The 22,466-nt window shown below is 34.8% G+C and overlaps 2 protein-coding genes across 3 annotated transcripts in view; both read left to right on the forward strand.

Annotated features, from left to right (window-relative positions):
- NDUFC2 (NADH:ubiquinone oxidoreductase subunit C2) overlaps positions 1–5,869 on the forward strand; it is a 108,902-nt gene extending 103,033 nt beyond the window's left edge. Inside the window, exon 3 of the mRNA XM_074303988.1 lies at positions 5,827–5,869. Coding sequence (XP_074160089.1) covers positions 5,827–5,854 — 28 coding nt within the window. The 3' untranslated portion in view covers positions 5,855–5,869. The remainder of the gene's footprint in view (positions 1–5,826) is intronic.
- INTS4 (integrator complex subunit 4) overlaps positions 1–22,466 on the forward strand; it is a 96,451-nt gene that overhangs the window by 14,031 nt on the left and 59,954 nt on the right. For both annotated transcript variants that reach the window (XM_074303985.1, XM_074303984.1), the window contains 6 exons: positions 6,792–6,977; positions 9,765–9,815; positions 13,042–13,130; positions 13,536–13,656; positions 19,526–19,597; positions 20,435–20,609. In XM_074303985.1, the coding sequence (XP_074160086.1) occupies positions 6,792–6,977; positions 9,765–9,815; positions 13,042–13,130; positions 13,536–13,656; positions 19,526–19,597; positions 20,435–20,609 (694 nt within the window). The remainder of the gene's footprint in view (positions 1–6,791; positions 6,978–9,764; positions 9,816–13,041; positions 13,131–13,535; positions 13,657–19,525; positions 19,598–20,434; positions 20,610–22,466) is intronic.

Consider the following 22,466-nt stretch of genomic DNA (forward strand, 5'->3'; position numbering starts at 1 on the left):
TAACATTCATGTACCATAATTTACCCAACCATTCTCCAATTGATGGACATCCATTCATTTTCCAGCTTCTAGCCATTATGAAAAGGGCTGCCACAAACATTTTGGCACATACAGGTCCCTTTCCGCTCTTTAGTATTTCTTTGGGATATAAGCCCAATAGCAGCAATGCTGGACCAAAGGGTATGCACAGTTTGATAACTTTTTGGGCATAATTCCAGATTGCTCTCCAGAATGGTTGGATTCTTTCACAACTCCACCAACAATGCATCAGTGTCCCAGTTTTCCCACAGCCCCTCCAACATTCATCGTCATTTGTTCCTGTCATCTTAGCCAATCTGACAGGTGTGTAATGATATCTCAGAGTTGTCTTAATTTGCATTTCTCTGATCAATAGTGATTTGGAACACTCTTTCATATGAGTGGAAATAGTTTTAATTTCATCATCTGAAAATTGTCTGTTCATATCCTTTGGCCATTTATCAATTGGAGAATGGTTTGATTTCTTATAAATTAAAGTTAATTCTCTGTATATTTTGGAGATGAGGCCTTTATCAGAACCTTTAACTGTAAAAATGTTTTCCCAATTTGTTACTTCCCTTCTAATCTTGTTTGCATTAGTTTTGTCTGTGCAGAAACTTTAATTTGGTGTAATCAAAATGTTCTATTTTGTGATCAATAATGGTCTCTAGTTCTCCCTTGGACACAAACTCCTTCCTCCTCCACAAGTCTGAGAGGTAAACCATCCCATGTTCCTCCAATTTATTTAAGATTTCATTCTTTATGCCTAAATCTTGGACCCATTTTGATCTTATCTTAGTATGTGGTGTTAAATGTGGGTCCATGCCTAGTTTCTGCCATACTAATTTCCAGTTTTCCCAGCAGTTTTTGTCAAATAATGAATTCTTATCCCAAAATTTGGGATCTTTGGGTTTGTCAAATACTAGATTGCTATTTTTATTCTCTATCTTTGCCCTGTGAACCTAACCTATGCCACTGATCAACTAGTCTATTTCTTAGCCAATACCAAATGGTTTTGGTGACTGTTGCTTTATAATACAGTTCTAGATCAGGTACAGCTAGACCACCTTCACTTAATTTTTTTTTTTCATTAATTCCCTTGAAATTCTCGACCTTTTGTTGTTCCATATGAATTCTGTTGTTATTTTTTCTAGGTTATTAAAATAGTTTCTTGGAAGTCTAATTGATATAGCACTAAATAAATAGATTAGTTTGGGGAGTATTGTCATCTTAATTATATTCGCTCGGCCTATCCAAGAACACTGAATGTCTTTCCAATTATTTAAATCTGACTTTATTTTTGTGGCAAGTGTTTTGTAATTTTGCTCATATGATTCCCGACTCTCCTTTGGTAGATATATTCCCAAATATTTTATACTATCGACTGTTATTTTGAATGGGATTTCTCTTTGTATCTCCTGCTGTTGGATTGTGTTGGTAATGAATAAAAATGCTGAGGATTTATGTGGATTTATTTTGTATCCTGCAACTTTGCTAAAATTCTGAATTATTTCTAATACATTCCTGTTTTTGAGAACAGTTTTTTAAATATTCTTTGACCACTTAACTATTAGAAAATTATTCGAAGTCAATCATCCCAATCAACAAATATCTTATTATGTGACAGACACTATGCAAAGTACTGGTGATATAAATACAAAGAAAGACACATTCCCTATGCTGTAAGAGTTTTATAATGTATAGATTCCCTATAGATTTGAAATATAAGATTTTGATGAGAAATATTAATATTTTTCCTTATTATTCATTTTTATTATTGAAATTCTTTAAAAAAATTTCTTCACATTGTGACTTAAGATTCCCCCCTCCCTTTATCCAGTTATAAAATTGTATAATTTATTCTCTAATTTTAGTGATAAAACTTTTAAAATTTTTAGGTATTTGATCCTTTTGGAATTTTTTTTGTGGAAAATACTGGTGTAATTCTATTTTCTACCAAATTTCTTTCATCTTTGTCATATTCAGGTTTGAAAAACTTAGTATTTATTCCTTTTCTATCAAATAATTGAAAAAAAAGTTGAAATGGCATAAGGCCTAGTCTAGATCTTGGTCATGGAAGATTTTTCATTAGATACTCATTCTCAGTTGAGTTTGATTCATTATTGCCTATACACACCTCATGCTTGGAAGGAACTGGACAAACCACCTAGTAAATCTATATAAGAATAAGGTTTCATTCTATAGCATGTCCAAAAAATGGCTCAAAGCCTCTGGGGAAGGGATAGATCCAGAGGCAGAGCATCCACTTCTGGATGGCTTTGATTGACTTTTTCTTTTCATCAAGCATAAATCTGGCTCCCTGCAGTTTCTATCCATGGGTATAATGTATACCTCCAAGCTTTGTGTTTATCCACAAATTTGGTAAGAAAGAATTCAGTCTTTATCTTAGTAATTGGTAAGCACTGGATTTTGAGTCAGGACCTGGTTTCAAGTCCTCATTTTGGCCATTCCTATTTGTTTGATCTTGGGCCAAGTTCATTATGTCTCTGGACTTTAGTTCTCTTTTCTACAAAGTGAAGAGTTTATGCTGGTTGAGCTTTAAGGTCTCTCTTTAACTCTAAATATGTGGTCTTGGATCCTTGAAGTATTCCACTAGAAACCTTTTTCTAATTTGACATCAAACCAATGGGTTTAGCCATTTGAGTTTTTTTCAAATACACTTAACTGCCCTATTGTTGTTTAATGTCTAAACTTTTGAACATACCCCAAAACAAAAAATTTTTGAGTATGCAATTCCAATAATATAGATTTGTAATACTAATATGCACATTGTAAAGCATTCACAAAATAGAAATTAGAAAAGGTGAAATAGAATTAAATAAACTTTTTAAAAATTAATTTTCATTTTATTGATAGTATGAGAAACTTTTTTGCTTGATCCAGAAGTCTCCAAAAGTTTGTGCTTCTGCAGTAAGGGCAGAAGAAGGTAATAAAAGGTAAACTAGGTCTTTAGCAATGAGATGAACCAAATCAGTTCCAATAGAGCAGTAATGAATTGAACCAGCTACACCCAGCAAAAGAACTCTGGGAAATGAGTGTGAACCACTACATAGAATTCTCAATCCCTCTATTTTTGTCCGCCTGCATTTTTTATTTCCTTCACAGGTTAATTGTACACTATTTCAAAGTCCAATTCTTTTTGTATAGCAAAATAATCGTATGGACATGTATACATATATTGTATTTAACATATACTTTAACATACTTAACATGTATTGGTCAACCTGCCATCCAGGAAAGGGGTGGGGGAAGGAGGGGAAAAATTGGAACAAAAAGTTTTGCAATTGTCAATGCTGAAAAATTACCCATGCATATATCTTGTAAATAAAAAGCTATAATAATTTAAAAAAAAAAAAAAAAAAAAAGGAGGTAAACTAGGGGCTAGAAGGGGACATTGCCTTTTTGAGAGAGAAGCACTTGAGTGGAAGGCTATGGAAAGGGAAGGCAACAGAAGGAGGAAGTAGCTGTAAGCACACTGTTCAGTTGCATTACTTCCTCAATTATATTAATTTCTTTATCCCCTCCAGTCTATTTTCTTATGTATCCATTTTGGGGACCACTGCTCCAACATGTTTATATGAACAAATCATTCAAATTGTCAAAGGTGGGATTGGTTGGAGGTCAGATCTTCCTTGCTTCCAAAAACTCTACTCTTTTTTACAGTGCTGCTGCCTTTCATGAGATTGTCTACTAAAGTAACAGTTAAGGAAATTAGGTTAGTTTCTCATGACTTATCTTCCCCCCACACACACACACCTTTTTTGGTTAATTTTGTTAATTTTATTTTTCAGTTCCAAGTTCTTTTCTTCCTTCTGTACTTTCTCCCTGCTTATTGAAAAAGCAAGACATATGATACCCATTGCACAATAAAAAGTCATACAAGACATGTTTCCACATGTTCTGGGGCGGGGGGGGGGGGGACAAAAACCTAAGAAAAATGCTTCTACCTGCATCAGTTCTCTCTCTGGAGTTATAACATTTTTCATTATGAGGTCTTTAGAATTGAGGAGAGGAACTAATTCTGTCACCATTGATCATTGTTATAATAATTGCTATTACTGTGTACAATATTCTTCTTCTGTTCTATTTTGTATCGGTTCATATAAGTCTTACCAGTTATTTCTGAAACTACCCATTTCATTTCTTACAGCACAGTAGTATTCTATCACTTTCATATACCATAACTTGTTCAGTAATTCCCCAACTGATGGACATTTTCTCAATTCCAATTCTTTGCTAGTACAAAAAGAGCTGCCGTACACGTTTTTGTACATATGGATCCTTTTCTTTTTTCCCTTTTTCTTTCTGAGATCCAGACTTGTATGCATAGTTTTATATTCTTTAGGGTAGTTACAAATTTTTTTCCCAGGGTGGTTGAATAGTTTGGTTATACAAACAGTACATTATTGTGCCTTTTAATTTTTTTATTCTACATTCCCTTCCAGCTTTTGTCATTTTCTGTCATATTAGTTAATCTGATGGATGTAAGGTAATTCCTCAGAATTTTTTAAAGCTACATTTCTCTAATTAGAGAGAGTGTTTTTTTCATATGATTATTGATAGTTTTGAAAACTTTGTCTTCATATCCTTTGACCATTTATCAATTGGGAAATGGTCCTTATTTTTATAAATTGCTTTAGTCCCCTATCTACACAAGAAATGAGACCTTTATTAAAAAAATTTTCTATAAATATTTTCCCCATTTTCTTGCTTTTCTTCTAATCTTAATTGCATTGCTTTTATTTGTGTAAAATTTTTAAATTTAATTTCATCAAAATTATCCATTTCACTTCCTATGAACCTCTCTTATTTGGTTGTGTTATGATTTATCTTTTGAGAAACTAGGCTGGTTTTTGTGGTCACTAATGTTCCTTTTATATAACACATTTTAAATTTTGCCAAGAATTTTAGTTAAACTTATTGTACTAGTCTAATTTTTATGTTCTGATGATTTCAACTCACCAAAGACAAATAGGTACTATTCCTTCCACTGACAGAGGAGGAGATAGTTTTTCCCCACCTTTCACTTTCTCTTTGGAGGTGGGAGGATTTCCCTACCCTCACTTATTCTTATTCTTATCTTATCTTGAGTTTCCATTCCTGTCATTCATTCTTATTTCCTTTCTGAGACAAAGATGATTCTTCTTGGTACAGAAAACAGAAGCAAAATGAAAACTGACTAGCTCTTCATTCGCTCCACTGGTGATTAGTGATTCATTGCCTTAGCGTCTTCTGACTGCTTCTTCACTTGGTCCTTTTGTTTCCCCCTCCTCCCACAAGAGAGCTTAAAAAGTAAAACAAAATCTTTTTTTTTTAGCCTGAACCTTAGTAATCCTGATGAAGTTGTTAAAGATCTGGCCATACTTTACTTTTCATATTATTACAATGATACCTTGGTTCTGTCTAACAAATATCTGCATCTGGGATCAACCATAATCGTCTAGATCTATTTCTTGTTAGATAACTCCACAGAAGAAAATGAGATTGACCATTTTGCACACCTCTTCTTCGTTTAAATACAATTCATTTATATGTCATGGCATCATCTCCCTGATTTCATGGTCTTCTTTGAGAATGAGGGACAAACAACAATGGTGGGTGGTGGATGGGTATGTACGTATACACTTTAAAAAACTCTAGGTTGGTTACTGCATTCTCTGAGCCTCCTTTGATTTCTTCAGGTTATTCACTCCTTTTGTTCTTTTAGAAATTGTTTTTCTTGTTCATTCAGAATTTATTTTTCGAGACCTTTCCATCCATCATTGGCTGATTTCTATATAATTTTAGACCAGAATATTCTCACCAATCTCTTTGAAACTTGTTCTCACAAAAATCTGTGATACATGCTATGCTTAGCTTTATCCCCCTTATTTTTTGGATTTAATTATTTAACCAGTCACCAGACTACCTAATGAAATACTCCTCCAACCCATATTTCTCCATGTTGTGTAAATGAATATCATGAGAAACTGTTGAATATTTTGCTGAACTTCAGGCCTCTAATAGCCCTCTAATCTATTCTAGTCTAGCCTTATCATAAAAAGAAATGAGGTTAGTCTGGCAGACTAAAAGGCTAACAGTCTGTTCTTTTATTAATCTTTAAATTTAATTTTATTATGTAGCTAACATTATAGGGAACTGATTCAGATTTATAGGAATAAAAGCCATTCCCCAGTTAACATTTAGTCAACACATGTAAATAGGTTGTTTTCAGAGGAGAAAATCCAATCTGTCCTTGACGTGGTGATATCACTACTAGATCTATCCTCCAAAGAGATTTTAAAAAGAGGAAAAGCACCTATATGTACAAATATGTTTATAGAAGCTCTTTTTGTAGTTACAAAGAATTGGAGATACAGTATGATCATAAATTGCAGAATGGATAAATAGCTTTTACCATAACAACATTTTGTAAAGACAAACAACTTTGAAAGACTTTAAAAGTCAATACAATGATCAACCATAGTTCAAAGGATTCATGATATAACATTATAATTTCACCTTTCCCTCTCCCCACTGAGAGGTAATGAACTGATAGTGCTGATTAAAATAATTTTTTGGATATGGCCAATGTGAGAATTGGTTTTGCTCAACTGTACATTTGTATGGGGGGAGGGTATTTTGTTCTCATTGGGATGGAAGTGAAAGAATAGGCGGGAAGGAAAGAATATTGATCTAAAATTTTCATTAAAACATTTTTTAAGAAAATTAATCAATCTCTAATATCTTTTGGTTTCTTTTTTCTATTATAGCATCTAACAGACACCTCTCATGGTGTAAGAAACAAGTGTCTGCAGTTACTTGGCAATCTGGGCTCTTTGGAAAAAAATGTTGCTAAGGATGCTGAAGGCCTGGCTACCAAAGATGTCCAGAAGATTATAGGGGATTATTTTGTGGATCAAGACCCTCGTGTCCGGACAGCAGCTATAAAAGCAATGGTAAATAAAATTGGAAAAATGAATTACAGACATTTGTTTTTGTTTTAAATTTGAGTCAAATTTGTTAATGTATCACATATGTAATGCTCTTGTGTATATCTTTTCTTCTTGAGAAGGCCTTCAGATTTAAGTTTAAAACATAAGGTTTTCTAGAAGTGAAAAACTTGGATTCTTATATAATGTGATTAGACTTAGATTTGTTTTTATTTTTTATTTTTATGCCCCTTACAATGCCCATGTAATGAGTATTTAGTAAATATTTATTGAATACATGGTTTCTTATGGTATGTTTTAAGATGTACATGTGTATATGTGTTCCAGACTTGTCTTTACATATAAGTATTGTATGTAAGTAAAAGTGTATCTTCATGCATGTGATTCTAATTGTGTTAGCATGTGTACACCTTTGAGCAAGTCTAAGACTATGCACAATCAGGAACGTGTCTTGTAAATGTACTTCTGTGAGGGATTATGTGTATGTGCTCTCTTGAATGTGACTAGAAAAAGAAATTATTACTAAAAGTTAGCACATCTTCCTATCAGACTAAACTCAAGTTCTCATTTGACAGGATAACCAGGTTGGCTGATAGGAAGATTACCATCCAGATTTTAAATTTGAGTTTCAATAAAATTAGTGACAGATTGGCTTATGTTCTGGTTGAAATAAGATGGAGGAAAAAAGGTTAAGGCGTAGCAATACCCATTGAGTGAAAAGATACGGAAACAGGACTAGAAACTGGTTCATCATGGGGCCAATAGGAAGAAAGAAGGGGTGAGGGGTAAAGGCAGCTTAGACAATTGATTGGAGATCATATGTGATGGGGAGGGGCCAGATCTCACCTGCCTCTGACATGTCCCACCTGTGTGACCTTGGGCAGGCCACTAACTTTGCTGGGCCTTTCATTTTTTGGGAGCAGATGGCCTCTGGGGCTCCTTTTAGCTCTCATTCTGATCTGATAATGGAACATTTGGAAAAGAGGATTTGACTTTCTACTTAGCTGCAGAGAGTAGACATTACACAGAAACATTGAAGATTGAAGTAAGAGAAACCTTCCTAAACCTCTAAACCCAAGTGCCATATGCTGCTTCAGAAGGCAAAGTTCCCTTCATTGAAGAAAAGGCTTGACCACTGCTTGTTGGGGAAGCAGTTTTTATTTAGTTACAGTTTTAACAGTTGCCTTCTGTGCTCAGTTGATTCATTTCTTTCAGGATTTTGTATATATATGTGTATAAGCATGTGATTGAGTGTGTTTGTAGTAGAGTGTTTCTATTTGTGTGCTTTGTTATGTGTTGTACATAGTACCTGGGACTGATTCAAACATTAACTGGCTTTTAATGTTTTGGAGGCTGCAGGTCTAACATTTAATAGGTGTTTGGGTTTTTTTCCCTACTTTTGAAATATAGGTGAAGTAATTTTTTTTCTTTAGCTCTTCCTACCTCAGATAGCCTTTTTTGTTATTTTTACTGCTGCCTTTTGTACTTGCATCCTATTAATTTTTGAATATACCCCTCTTCTCCTTCCTTTTAGGAATAATAATCATCAAGAATAATCAGCACATTGACCACCTTTTTATTGTTGTTGTTGTTTTTAAGTTTTTTTGGGTTTTTTTTCTGGTTATACATGTATATTAACTTTTTAAATACACATTTCTTTATGAATCATTTTGGGAGAGAAAAATCAGAATAGAAGGGGAAAATCACAAAAGAAAAAAAAAAGAAGAAAAAGGAAAAAAATGAACATAGCATGTTCAATTTCCATAGTTCTCTTTCTGTATGCATTTTCTATCCATAGTTTATCGGGATTGCCTTGTAGCACTGAACTGAGAAGAACCAAGTTCTTAGTTGATCATCACATAGTCTTGCTGTTACTGTGGAAAATGTATTGTTGATTCTGCTTGTATCACTCAACATCAGTTTGTGTAAATCTTTCCAGGCCTTTCTAAAATCAGCCTGTACATCATTTTTTGTAGAACAATAATATTCCATCACCTTCATATAACATAACTTGTTCAGCCATTCCCCATGGGGTTGATGGACATCTACTCATTTTCCAATTCTTTGGTACCACAAAAAGAGCTGCTACAAATATTTTTGAACATGTGGATTCCTTTTCCTTCTTTTATGATTGTTTTGGGATACAGACCCAGTAATAATGACCACTTTCTAATAGCATATGTACCATGCCACACCTGTAGTCTCTTATCTTTCCAAGAAAAGTATAGAGATATGGTTGTTTATTTTTCTAGGGCCAACCCCCATTTTTTATAATTGTGCAATGTTCAATTTTGTTTTTCTTGCTAGTTTTGTTTTTGTGCTGTATAGATTTTTTCACTCTGCATGAATTTATGTATTTCCATATTTCCCTTTAGGCTTCTTGTTAATATAACCAAATTTTTCTCACATCTGTATCTGAGCACTGAGACAGTGACACCCGTAGGCATTCCCTGAATTTCTTTTTTGTTTGTTTGTTTGTTTGTTTAATATATTCAATGAAGGATTCTCATGAAATATTTGATCAAATTCTTTAATTGTATTGCTCCGAGGTAAAGGTAAAGAGTACCTGGTTATGTCTTGATTCTGTCTTTGTGACCCTGATCTAGTTAGTTTTCCTCTTAGTTTTATTTTCCTTATCTGTTTAGTGGAAATGACATTTCCATTAACTCTTCCGCAGAGTTGTTAAAAGGAAAGCCCTATGCAAATTGTGAAGTCCTTTGAAAATGTTAAATGTTACGTTAATATCAGATAAACATGTCCAAATGTTAAAGCTGCCATTTCTTTCTTCTTTAGTTGCAGCTCCATGAAAGAGGACTGAAATTACATCAAACAATTTATAACCAGGTAACAATTACTTTTGTCATGGGAATGGGACAGTCTTTTTCTCCTGAGGCCAAACAAGTGAAAGTTGTTGGCTTTGGGTGATAGGAAGTTTTGTATCAGAGTTTCACAGAGCAGATGGGTTTTAGGAGAAAAACACAACAACCAGTCATTCCAGTTCTTTTATGATTGGAACTATAAAATAATCCCTCTTGCTTAAGTTTTAGGATTTTTCCATATACTGTCATTAAATCAGAAAGCTATGCTTTGTTGTCACAGGATTAATATGGGAATAAAAGGCATTTTTAGTAGGAGGGCAGTATTCTGAGCCCTCACCAGCCTCTTTTTTAGGACTCATGTCAGGCAATGCAATAATTTCTGTATGCTATCTTTGGTACATTGTATCTATAGCCCATTCAGGTCTTACCTCATGCTGCTTTCCTCATAAACACCTCATTCTAGTCACATAACATGATTTTCTATCCCTAATTATATTATTATGATAAGACTTATCACTGCTTCTTATAAACGTTCCTAATCTTAGAGTGTTCCTTCCCTTATCTTCCACCTCTTCCAGTGGCATCCTTCTACCTTTCAAGGCCTATATTTCAAATGCTATTTCTTAGAAGAAGCCTTTTTGATCTCATCACACAGAGATGATTTTTCCCAGTCTCATTTCATACACATTATATTTCCCTGTATCATCTAATTATCTCCCCTATTCTATTCTAAGCTCCTAGAAGATAGTTACAGTTTTTGTTATCTTCCTCGATATCTAACAAAGTGTATTGCATGTACATTGATGAATTTGTGATCTTATTATTTTGAGTATTTCCTCTACTGATATAAATTGCAATCTACCCATATTCCTTATTATATGAAATATTTTGTCCATATTCTATAACCCTAAATTTTCTAATAAATCCAGAGAATCTACTCATTGCACTTCAGAGACCTTATTCTTGTTCTGTTAAGGTCTTAGAAGTACTGGGCCATCTGTTGATACTCATTCTCAATACATTTGGCCCTCTTCCTTTTCTCCATAATGCCTTTCACTATTATTTTGTTTACATGATTAATTATACTAATTATTTTTCTAAAGTTGAACTCTTCTTGTATCCCTGGCATGGATTCAAGTTGGTTATAATAAATTATTTTCAAGTTATGTACACACTTGCATGAATACATATAAAGTATCCTTATAAAGATTTTATTTAAATTTTTTGCAACAGTATTTATCAGTGAAATCAGTCTATATTTCTCTTTATCTTGACTTTTCTTGATTTGACTATCAGGATAGATGATATTTGTTTCATAAAGGGCCTTCCGTCTCTACATTTGAGAATAGCTTTTACCGTAATTTTTCTTTAAATGTCTGATAGATTTCACTGATAAATATGTTTGAATCATGTTCTTTTTTGTTAGCCATTCATTTCTGGCATTCTTGGTTTCTTTTTTTAGGAGTTGATTAGGATTTATATTTCTTGGTTTTGTGTAACATGCCCTCCTGGCAGTTAATATTACCAGTATGTTCTAGGCCCAACAGAGTACCTTTGACCACTGACCTTTGCAGTGTCAACTCTACCTGGCTCTCCTCCTCTGAGGCCTTCAAAGGTCTCTGGCCACGATTTCTTGAATAGTAGTTTAATAACCGATAATGTGCCCAAGAACAGCCACGTGTAAACTTAAAAGCCTTTATTATACCATCTCACATAATGCCCTGACTTGTTGGTTCCCTAGTGAACACCTGGTCTGAAGACCCACGTGTTCACTACCAAACTCCTTACCTCTCGGCTATCCATTGGCTTGGCTTGGCTCAGCTACCCCAGACTAGGGAGCTAGGTTAAAGAGAGTGACAATCTCCTGTTGCACTGTGGCCGCCCATTTAAAGGATCCTTATAGTTTTGTTTTTGTTTTTTTAATTGGAACAATTTATATTTTTCTAAGTATTCATAAATTAACTTTGAATTCTCAGTTTTGATAGCATATAATTATCTATAGTAATTTTTGATAATTCTTTTCCTTTGCATTATTAACTTACCTAGTTTGTTTTCTTTTTCTTGATTATGTTGGCTATGTTTTTTTGATTTTGTTAGCTTTTTAAAAATCATCTCTTTATCTGTTCTGTGAGATTTTTTGCTTTTGAATTTATTTCTCCTGCAAAGATTTCTCCTTTTATACTATTTTAGGGTTGCTAATTTTTTTCCCCTAGTATGTTTAATTGCATATACAGTTCATTGTCATTTTTACTGCTTTTCTGTAAAACACATAGGTGGTAGCATTCTGCAGCCATCTATGTTTGTCATTTATGTTTAGTTGTCTTTTGAGTCATTTGCGGTAACTCTTTTGTGGTTATGATGTTCCGTGATTTACAGTCATATCACATCTTCAACACAGTACGTGGTGAGTTGTGATCATTGAAAGTATTACAAAACTTTGCAAATGCATTTTGGACTAATCATTTCCTCTCTGATTTTGGCCCCCGCTCATGATTGATCTTTAAGATTTGTTGACTAGAAGTAGCTAGCTGGCACAGAATTTGGAGTCCAAAAGGATCTGGGTTAGATTCCTGCTTCATCCCCTTACTAGCTATGTGAACCACAGGACATCACTTAAATTCTCTGTTTTAATTTCCTTGTTTTTAGAATGGGGATAATAACAATATCTACTTCATAGGTCAATTATTGGATAAAATGAGATACCATGTAAAAGACTTTGCAAATCTTAAAGCACTTTATAAATGCTAGCTGTGATTGTTATTATTACTGAAGTTAGGCATATTAGTAAACTAAGTGGATGTCTTGTCTGGCTGCATAGTGTCATATGGTAATATATGTTTTTTCTTCCAACATCATCCTACCATTCCCCTCGTCTTCCTCCCCCACTTCACATCCCCAGGGTAGGTGATAATGATCTTTCCTAATAATTGTAGATTTCTCTAAAGAACTTTTATAGGGTTCCAAATTTTAAAACAATTTGTGTACTGCCATGTGCAAATAGTAACATGGCTCAGTAGATGGAGTTGATTGGAGTCAAAAAGACTTGAATTCAGGTTTAGCCTCAGATACATACTAGCTGTGTGACCCTGGGCTAGTCAATAACCTTTGTTGGTCTCGCTGTAAAATAGGTACAATAATAGTATCTATCTTCCAGAATTGTTGTGAAGCTCAAATGAGATACTTTTAAAGCACTTAGCACAATGCCAGATAGGAATATATAATTAAAGTCTTATTGGAAACTTTCTTTACAGGCCTGTAGACTGCTCTCTGATGATTATGAACAAGTACGGAGTGCTGCTGTTCAGTTAATTTGGGTCCTTAGTCAGCTCTATCCTGAAAGGTCTGTATGGGGCTAAAAAGAAACTTCTATTTATCATCAAACTATTTTTTTCTTCCCACTCATAAAACCCCAACAGAACTCTCTGGGAATGTCCAAGGTTCACATAATGGAAGGATGTGAAAGTACTATATTATTATTATTGAACCAAATAATTATAAGTGACTGCCTGTTTTAGAACACTTAAATCCTTATGTTTCCCATTGTCTTAACTGCATTGATTTTATATTGCTTCCTATTCTAAAAGTAAAAGTATTTAATCTGATCAATTTACTGTAGGACTAGGCTTGTTTATTATTGTACTTTTTAATGTTCCCATCTATATTATTATAATTTTTATTCTGTTGATTACAAATCTAATCATGTTTTGAAGAAAGTTTTTAAAAAAATTATTTATTTATTATTTAGCATTGTCCCCATTCCTTCTTCTAATGAGGAAATTCGCTTAGTTGATGATGCTTTTGGAAAAATTTGTCACATGGTCAGTGATGGTTCTTGGGTGGTTCGAGTCCAAGCAGCAAAGCTTTTGGTAAGTTATTTTTGTTTTGTTTTGGTTTTTTTCTCCTTGCCAATATTAGATATAGGGTTTTGTTTGGCAGGGAAATATTTTGTCAAAAACTCTGAACATTTGTTTTTGGGAGGTAATATTAGAATTTACCCTTCAAATAGTAAGCTTCCCTAGTTTATTTCATTCTGATTTAATTTATGTACAACTTTGCAGGATTGCAATAACTCCTATAAAACAAAGCATTGAATAAAAGCATTCTAGTCCTTGCTTTTTCAATAACTAATGATGTGACCTTGAAAATAATTACCTAACCCTTCTTATGTGTTATATTTTATATAATGTAAGGTAATAACAGAAAACTATATATATTTAGAGGCCCATAGCTGCATGATTGATTGCTTAGGACTCCTATCCTTTGAATTGAACTTTGAATTGAGCTTTTAGTAAAGATATCCTTTCTTTACTAATGTAAGTTGGCACTGCTCTACAGCTAATAAATAACTTACCCAAGGTCATACAACCATTATGTGTCAGAAGTAAGATTTGAATCCACAAGTTCATCTTAGAAGTTAACCCTTTATTCAGGGTACCATACTGTCTCTTTGGAAAATGGAAAACCCAAAGTAATTATCATATTTGATCCTCCCTTAGTAAGGACATTGGCAGCTCTGGTTCTTCTGTTGCCTTACCCAAACCAAATTTTATGGGACAAGTTTTTTCTTACAATCTCTCTCTAGAGAGTGTAAAAGATTTTAATTATTTGTAATGTAGAAACAGTCTTAGTTATAAAACAGATGTCTATGAGACTTCCTATAAAGTCCTGCACTTTTGTCATCATTATCATTGTTGTTATATGGTGGTGGTGGTGGTGATGACAACAAAGATAGTACTTTACATTTATATGGACTTTTTAGTTTGTGCTCTGCAGGTAGTGTATTACTCCTATTTTACAAAACTAATGAAACTGATATGTGTTGAGATTGTCTTATTTTTTTCTACTTTATTTGCTATACTATAATAAAAATTTGTTGTATATACTGTTCTAGAAAATAACACTTATTCCATGTATAATTGCTTCACTTGTCAGGTAATGTCTAAAAGGTGCCCTCTAAAACTATCTAGCCCTGAAACATCGTAGCAGAAACTCTTTTAATTAGGTAGGCATAGGCCCTCCCTAGAATGCTGGAAATTATGTCAAATGTGTAATAGAACTTAATGGAAATGTAATGTACAAGGTTGTGGATTCTTATGGAAGGATGTCAAAGTGTCATGTTGTTGCTAATACTGAACCAAAGATGCCAGTATCATCCACTTCATCCTGGACCATCTGCAGTTTTCCTGATTTTTGTCCTGCCACTGGGCTTTAAGGACTGGAAGAGAAAGTGAGGCTGAAAATTTTGCATATCTCTGTATCATTTAACTCCATTTCACACATGAGTCAAGACATGATTCTGGTGTTACTAGTCTTGTTTGAAAATGAAGAACAAACAACAACTAGTTATCCTTCTCTTTTTCCCTTTAGATTGTAAGCTCCTTGAAGGCAGGGACTGTCTTTTGCCTCTTTTTATATACCTAGTATTTGACATGATACCTGGCACATAGTGGGCACTTACTAAATATTGATTGATTGATCTTTCCCCTCTTTGGTTTTTCCTCTCTTAACTGCCAATCTCCCTTTACTGGCACAGGGACACTCTAAGAAACAAATCAACACATTGACATTTAATGTGATCTTCCTTCAACTTTCTCTGTAACTGAAACCAGAACCATTGCTGTGTTTACTGATTTGAGCATTTTAAGGATTTTTTGAGATCCTTTTATGTACTTTTTTGAGTTCTATTACTTTTCTCCAAAAGGACTTTAGATATACGTTTGTAAATTTCCCAGCATTTAAAAATAAAGATGTTACTATCACATGATGGGGGAGGGGGGAACATTTTCCTGGGATTCAGTTCACCTTAGTTGTAGCCCTGATTTTTGTACTCTCTACGTACATGATATTGGACATTCGGCAAGGCCTTAGTTTCCTCATTGGCTTTAATGATAATAATTCTTATTTCTAATAATTCTTCATTATGAGGTAAATAGAGCATTAGTATCTCTCTTTTCTTCTCTTTTTCTTTTTAAAGTATCTATTTTTGACAGTTGAGGAACCAAGCTCCAGAAGCTTAAGTGAATTCTACTCTGCGTCTTTTATCCACAAAATGAAGGAGTTAAGACTAGGTTATACTAGATTATCTTTAAGATAACTTCCAATTCTGAACCTTCTTTGCTTTTATGGAAACTGTTAGTCAAGTAGCATATATTTGTTAAACATCTGCTATTGTGTGCCAGGTATTGTGCTTTGTGCTGGGTCAGAACAACAAAAATGAAAATCACTTCAGAAACTTATGTTCACTGAGAGAAACTGTGTATACATCAGTAAGTGGATAGAACATTGCTCTGGAGGACCAGGGATGTAAATCAGGAGAGGCTTCTTCCTCTCTATCCCAGGGGCATTTTCTCTGGAAGTTAATTATTTGGTTTTTTTCCAGCACTAAAGATACACAGAAATTATAGATTTTTTTAAATGAGTTTTTCATTAAATATTTACCAAATAGGTGGTACTTAAAAGCTTTAAAACTAGTGGGGAAAATGGTTCAGTTTATTTCCTATATTATCAACTATCTTTTTTGTGTCAAAATCCTGACTCTGGCGCTTGCAGAGAAAAAAAAAAACCTAATCTCAGACATGTTCTTTTCTTCATGTAGCTTGTACTCTACAAGTGTGTAACACAAATCTTCCCCTTTTGGATTCCTTATTCTTCAAAAATCAGTTAAGGTTCTAATTTCCCATCTTCCTTCCTACCTTCTATTATATGCCTCCATTGCTACAACAGATGTTGTTTTCACCCTTCTCAGATATTCCTATAAGAGTCAGTCATTTAACATTTAGTAAGCATCTTCTAGGTGCCAGGCACCAGGCTAAGTGCTGGGAATACAAAGAAAGGCACAAGACTTTGTGCCCTCAAGGAACTCACAGTCTAATGAGGGAGATAACACATTTTTTATAAAACTAAAAAAAATGGAGTAGGGATGGGAGGAGCATGGTGAAGTCATAAACCTGGGACTGAAATGATCTGAAGAGGGGTGATTTTGAAATCAATTGAAACCAGACCATGGAGGTGTAAGATAATTGGAAAGTTGGCAGTGGGCGAGATGGTGAAGGACTTTCCAAGCCAAAGAAAAACTTTATATTTGATCCTGAAGGTAACTGGGAAGAACTAGAGATTATTAAACAAGAGATGATGTGAGTAGACTTGTACTATAGGAAGATCAATTTGAAAGCTGGCTAAAGGATGGATTGGAGTGGCTAGAATGAGGCAGGGAGAAGAACCAGCAGACTCTTAAAATAACCCGAGTTTGAGACTTTGAAGGTTTGCATAAAAATAATTACAGCATCTAGGAGAGAAGGTACATAGATTTGAGATCTTGTGACAACTGAAACTCTTACAATACTTGAGTTGTGACCCCCAAGAAGAAAGAAGAAAAAGGGTAGGGTCTGGGAAAAGATAATGAGTTTGGTTTTATTCATTTCAAGTTTTAAGATGTCAGTAGGGCATCCAATCTGAGATGTCCATTAGGCAGTTGATACTATGAGACTGGAGGTTGGAAGAGATGTTAGAGCTAGAGAGGTTGAACTGAGATTCATCTGTATAGAGGTGATCATTGAAAGCTTAGGAGTTGGTGACTTCACCAAATGAAATAGTATAGAAATAAATGAGAAGAGGGTTCAAGAGAGAGTTGAAAGGATTCCCAAGGTTAACAAGTATGAATGATATGGATGAAAATCCAACAAATGAGATAAAGCAGAAGGGTCAAGCGAGTAAGAGGAGAACCTGAAGAGAGCATTGTCAGGAAAACCAAAGTATCAAAGAAAAGATGGTGTCAAAAGATTAACAGTGTCAAAGACTACAAAGAGGTCAAGCAGAGGGAGGATTGAAAAAAGGGCATTAGATTTGGCAATTAAGAGACTACTTGTTACTGTGATTTATCTGTGTATGTCGTGTGACCCTTCCACTCAGTAGACTTCCTGAGGACGGGTTATTTGTGTCATTCACTGTTGCTTTGAGAAAGAAATCAGATTTTTGTACATAACAGTATTAGTATTTGTGCACAAACTAATAAAACATGTTTGGTAAATCAGCTATATGAGTTGTCCATTATACAGTTACAAAGCAAAGAAATATGTGAAGTCCGAGAGGAAGAAATTGTTATCCTGACAGGAAAGAGATAGGGAAAACTTATATAGGAGTAGTTTCATTTGAATTGGCCTCTAATAGGTTGAAAGGAATTAAACAGGTGAAGAGGGAGAGAAAATGTTTCCAGACATTAAGAAATAGCCTCTTTTGAGACAGAAGGATGATAAGCATGTTCTTCATTCTGACATCAAGAAAGCAGTGCTTTTTAAATAAAAGACTTCTCAGAATTACAGGAATGGATGTCTGTATGTGGACTCACTGCTAAATGCTTTTCTTTAGTGCTGGTAAATTTAGAATGAGGCTAAGCTCATTCTAAAATGTGATAAATAATGGTGCTTGAAGGGAACAATCTAAATTGTGATTGTTAAAAGAATGAGAATTTACTTGAGCTTTTTTTTTTTTTTTTTTTTTTTTTTTTTTAGGTTGGGATAAGTAAATGTGAGAGAGAGGGAGGGAGAAGAAAAAGGGGGGGGGTGGTATGGGAGTAATATGATGTGATATGTGTGTTGTTTTTAGGGACTTGACCTGAATAAATAGTTGTTGCTTTTTGTGATATAATGAGAAGAGCACACAAGACTTAAAATGAGGCTGTATAGAATCTCATCTGGTTGATCCTATTTAAACCTTAGTTCCATCTGTAAAATAGGAATAAGCTAGACTATATCCATCCCTGGATAATCAGTGAAAATAGTGAGGGGATTAGAAACCACGCTATAGAAAGATAGAATAAATACAGTATTTCAGATGGAGTCTTACAATGCTCTGTCCTGCTGAGAACACATCTGGAGTATTATGTTTATTTCTAGGTGTTCCATTTTAGGCTAGACATTGATATAAACTTTAACCGGTCTAGAAAAGGACTGACAGGACTGGAGATCATGAAGTTAGGAGGGGAAATTTCATTTGGACAAAAGAATTCTTACATGGTGGGTTGGTATGATAATGGTCCAGCATCTGGGGAACAATAATTTTTCTTTGTCTCAGCTCCTCACATAAACATAAATATATCCATGCTTAACTTTGGCCTGCTTGGGGGAAGTGATAGGGGAGAAAGGGAGAAAAAGAATTAAGTAAAAAAGTGCATATAACAGAGAACAAAAGAAAACCTACAAAGAAAGAAAAAATGGACAATTTTGAATACAGTGTTTTACTATTATATATATTTTATTTAAATGGAAATTTGTTGATGCATATTTTGAATCCTCATATTCTGCTGTGCACATCACACTTTTTTCTTTTTGTTTTTCTATTTCCCATTTAAACTGTAAATTAAAAAAAAAATTATTAGATCAGTTCCAATGTAGGATGGATTGTCTCAAGAGGGAGCAAGATCCCTATTACTAAGTTTTCTTGCATACTGGATGATCTGTTACTTGTCAGAAATGTTGGAGAGGAGATTCCTATTCAGGCATTGTTTATCATAAGAGAGAGACTGAAAGATTGGAAGTTAATGCAACTCTTAAGATTAAATGCCTACTTTATTTTTTATCACAGAATTATTGTGATAAAAACACTTTTAAATTATAAACAACCACAGATATTTGAGGTACGATAGGTTTTGTTAATAAACTATAATATGTGAAGTGTGAGATAGTATTCAAAGCATACAAATTATTTTATGTGCTTCATTGATTCATCATTTTATTACAGGGTTCTATGGGGCAAGTCAGTTCCCATTTCTTGGAGCAGACCCTTGATAAGAAGCTCATGTCGGATCTCAGGGTAAACTGGTTTTTGTTTATGTATCCTAGACCTTTGTAACTAATGTTTCTTGCTTCAGCATATCCTGAGTCAGTCTTACATACTTTTCAGGTTTATCCCTCCCTTAAGACATTTATTGAGTGGTTTAATATTTTGGAACTGAAAAAAATAACAAATTACTTTGTTAGTGTTTGTTGTAATAGGAGTCACCTAAAAATTAGTGTGGATAATGAGTTTCATTTTAAAAAGAGGAAGATTTCCTGAGTTCAAATCTGTCCTCAGAACACTTAACACTTCCTAGATGTGTGACCCTGGGCAAGTCACTTAGCCCTAATTGCCTCAGCAAAAAACTAACAAGCAAAAAAGAGGGGCAGCTAGGTGGTGCAGTGGATGGAGCACCAGCCCTGAAGTCAGGAGGACCTGAGTTCAAATGTGACCTCAGACACTTAACACTTCCTAGCTGTGTGACCCTGGGCAAGTCACTTAACCCCAATTGCCTCAGCAAAAAAAATCCATAAATAAACAAAAAAGAGGAAGATTAACATTAAAGTCTCCTGGCTTTACTAAGTCTCATTTGATTGAGGCAAAATGATTCAGTTCTTATTTTTAGCATACTATTCTACATGGCATCTTGCAGCCCATTTTCAGGAGCAGATCTTATTTGATGGTTTATGGAAGCTTTACTTTTTTCAAAATTGTTCACAAAATTCTTTTGTATTAGGGTTAAGTTGTAGTTAGAAAAATCTCCTGACCTGTTACTTAGGTAGCAGCTAGGAAAAAAATTCATTTTAACTTTTTAGTAAATAGACTTTTGTGAATGTTTTTTATGAATATTAATTTCAATATTTATCTTTGCAGCGGAAGCGCACAGCGCATGAGCGTGCCAAAGAACTGTACAGCTCAGGGGAATTTTCTAGTGGCAGAAAATGGGGTGATGATGCCCCCAAAGAGGAAATAGACACAGGCGCCGTGAATTTGATTGAATCTGGAGCTTGCGGAGCCTTTGTCCATGGTTTGGAAGATGAAATGTATGGTAAGTTCTACTTCAAAGCCTTCTTAGGAGAGCAGAACAAGCTGCTCCTAGAAATAACCTTAATAGCAATGCTTCAGCTAGGATAAAGATAGGAATTCACATATGGATCAGGCTTTTAAGGATTCTAAAATGCCATCATCCTCTTAACAGTCCTACAAAGTATGTGGGATCATGCTTAATACCCCCATTGCAGAAAAGCATCCTCCTAAAGTAGGAAGATAGCTATTAGGTCAGTTACTTAACTTTTACTGACCAGCAGTTTTTAAGTATCTAAGTTTCTAAGTATAATTCGGGTTTTAGAATACTTATAATGTGCTTCTTGTACATTGACCTTGTGGTGAGCACACATTTGGGCCTGCTCTCGATGGGCATGTGGCCTTAAGCGACTAACCTCATGGTCTGCAGTACCTGCTCAGTGCCAGGTAAGTTAGGATGAGGAATTTAAGGTGACAAGCACCATTTCTGAATATCATTTATCATTGAAATCTAACTGGGTGACCTTTTTTTTCTTCCGGTGGTTGCTGCTTCCCTGCAGACTTGGGGCTTGGCTTAATTAGAAGAGATTCTAATTAAGTCTGAGTGCAACTGGATCAGTCTGATCTGGGGTTTTGTTAAATCAAGGTGAGGGAGTGCTATGATGGTACATTGTAAGCCATAGGCAGAGAATGTCATCTTCTGGTTTCTTTCCTTCTGGTTTCCAGTTGAGACCTACTTTGGGGTGTTTGGTTTGCCAAATGAGAGGCATGGCAGCCAGCTCACAGGTTTGGGATCCACACCCCTTTCCCCTCTCGCCTCCATCCCTCTGTCCTATTTAGAAAATTCATGAACATGCTCTTGATCTTGTGGTCAATTTCATTGCCTCAGAATCCAAGATATCTTGCACACAGTGGGAAGAATTAATAAAAATCCATTTGTTTTAGTAGAGAGAATGGGCTCTGAGTGTGCAGGCTTAACTTCAGATCCCAGCTCTGGTACTCCTGGATGCACACTATTGGTAGGGCACTTCCCCTGCTTCAGACTCAGCATCTTCACTTGTTATATGTTATGTACTTGTTCGTATACAAATACCTAAGGATACTTGGAAAAAAGGTGTTTGGTAAGTCTTAAAGTGCCATGTAAATTTTTAGTAAGTCATTATTAAGCCATCTAAATTCTATAATTGCAAGAATTGATTCATAAACCATGTTTCAGAGCCCTGCTTATAAGGAGAATCAAACAAATGACTAGTGCTACTTACTATTACCCATGCATCTTTAGACAAATCTCTTTCTTTCCCCAAGTCTTAAGATTTAGAATGGAAGATGGGACATTTGCATGTAAAAGACCATTCTATTAGTATGTGTATTAAATGTCAAGAAAGATCTTCCTCCCCAATTCCATAATCTCTTTTTTGTCCTAAGGAATAGGGACATACCTATTTGCATCTCCCCATCACCCTGACTCATCTTTTAACCAGAGAAGTATCTGGTATTTAGAGGGGTAAGTGGTCTGCTGCCAGTCACTAGGCTTGACTTTTAATTTGAGAGTTACTTGCCCAACTTTAGAAAAGATCCCTTTCTCAGGGCTCACGCCTGCCTCTTTATTCCCAGACTATACAGTTCAAGTTAATCCTTGTTAATGTCACCAGCATTTATTAACTACTTACTCTTGGCTAAGTTCTTAAAATTAATAACTATGAACTTGTAATATTCTCTTCTCCAAAATATAAATTCTGTGGAAGCAGGTTTCTTGGGGAGCTTCTGGGAGCAGCCTTAGTTTCAGTTCTATGTAATAATCACCCCAAATGCAGCCAGGAGCTAAAAGTTCAGATCCTTTATTGTCTCCTTCAGAATAATGTGGTTAGCTTTCTTAGAAACT

This window comes from Sminthopsis crassicaudata, chromosome 3 (assembly GCF_048593235.1).
Source record: "Sminthopsis crassicaudata isolate SCR6 chromosome 3, ASM4859323v1, whole genome shotgun sequence".
Lineage (NCBI taxonomy): Eukaryota > Metazoa > Chordata > Mammalia > Dasyuromorphia > Dasyuridae > Sminthopsis > Sminthopsis crassicaudata.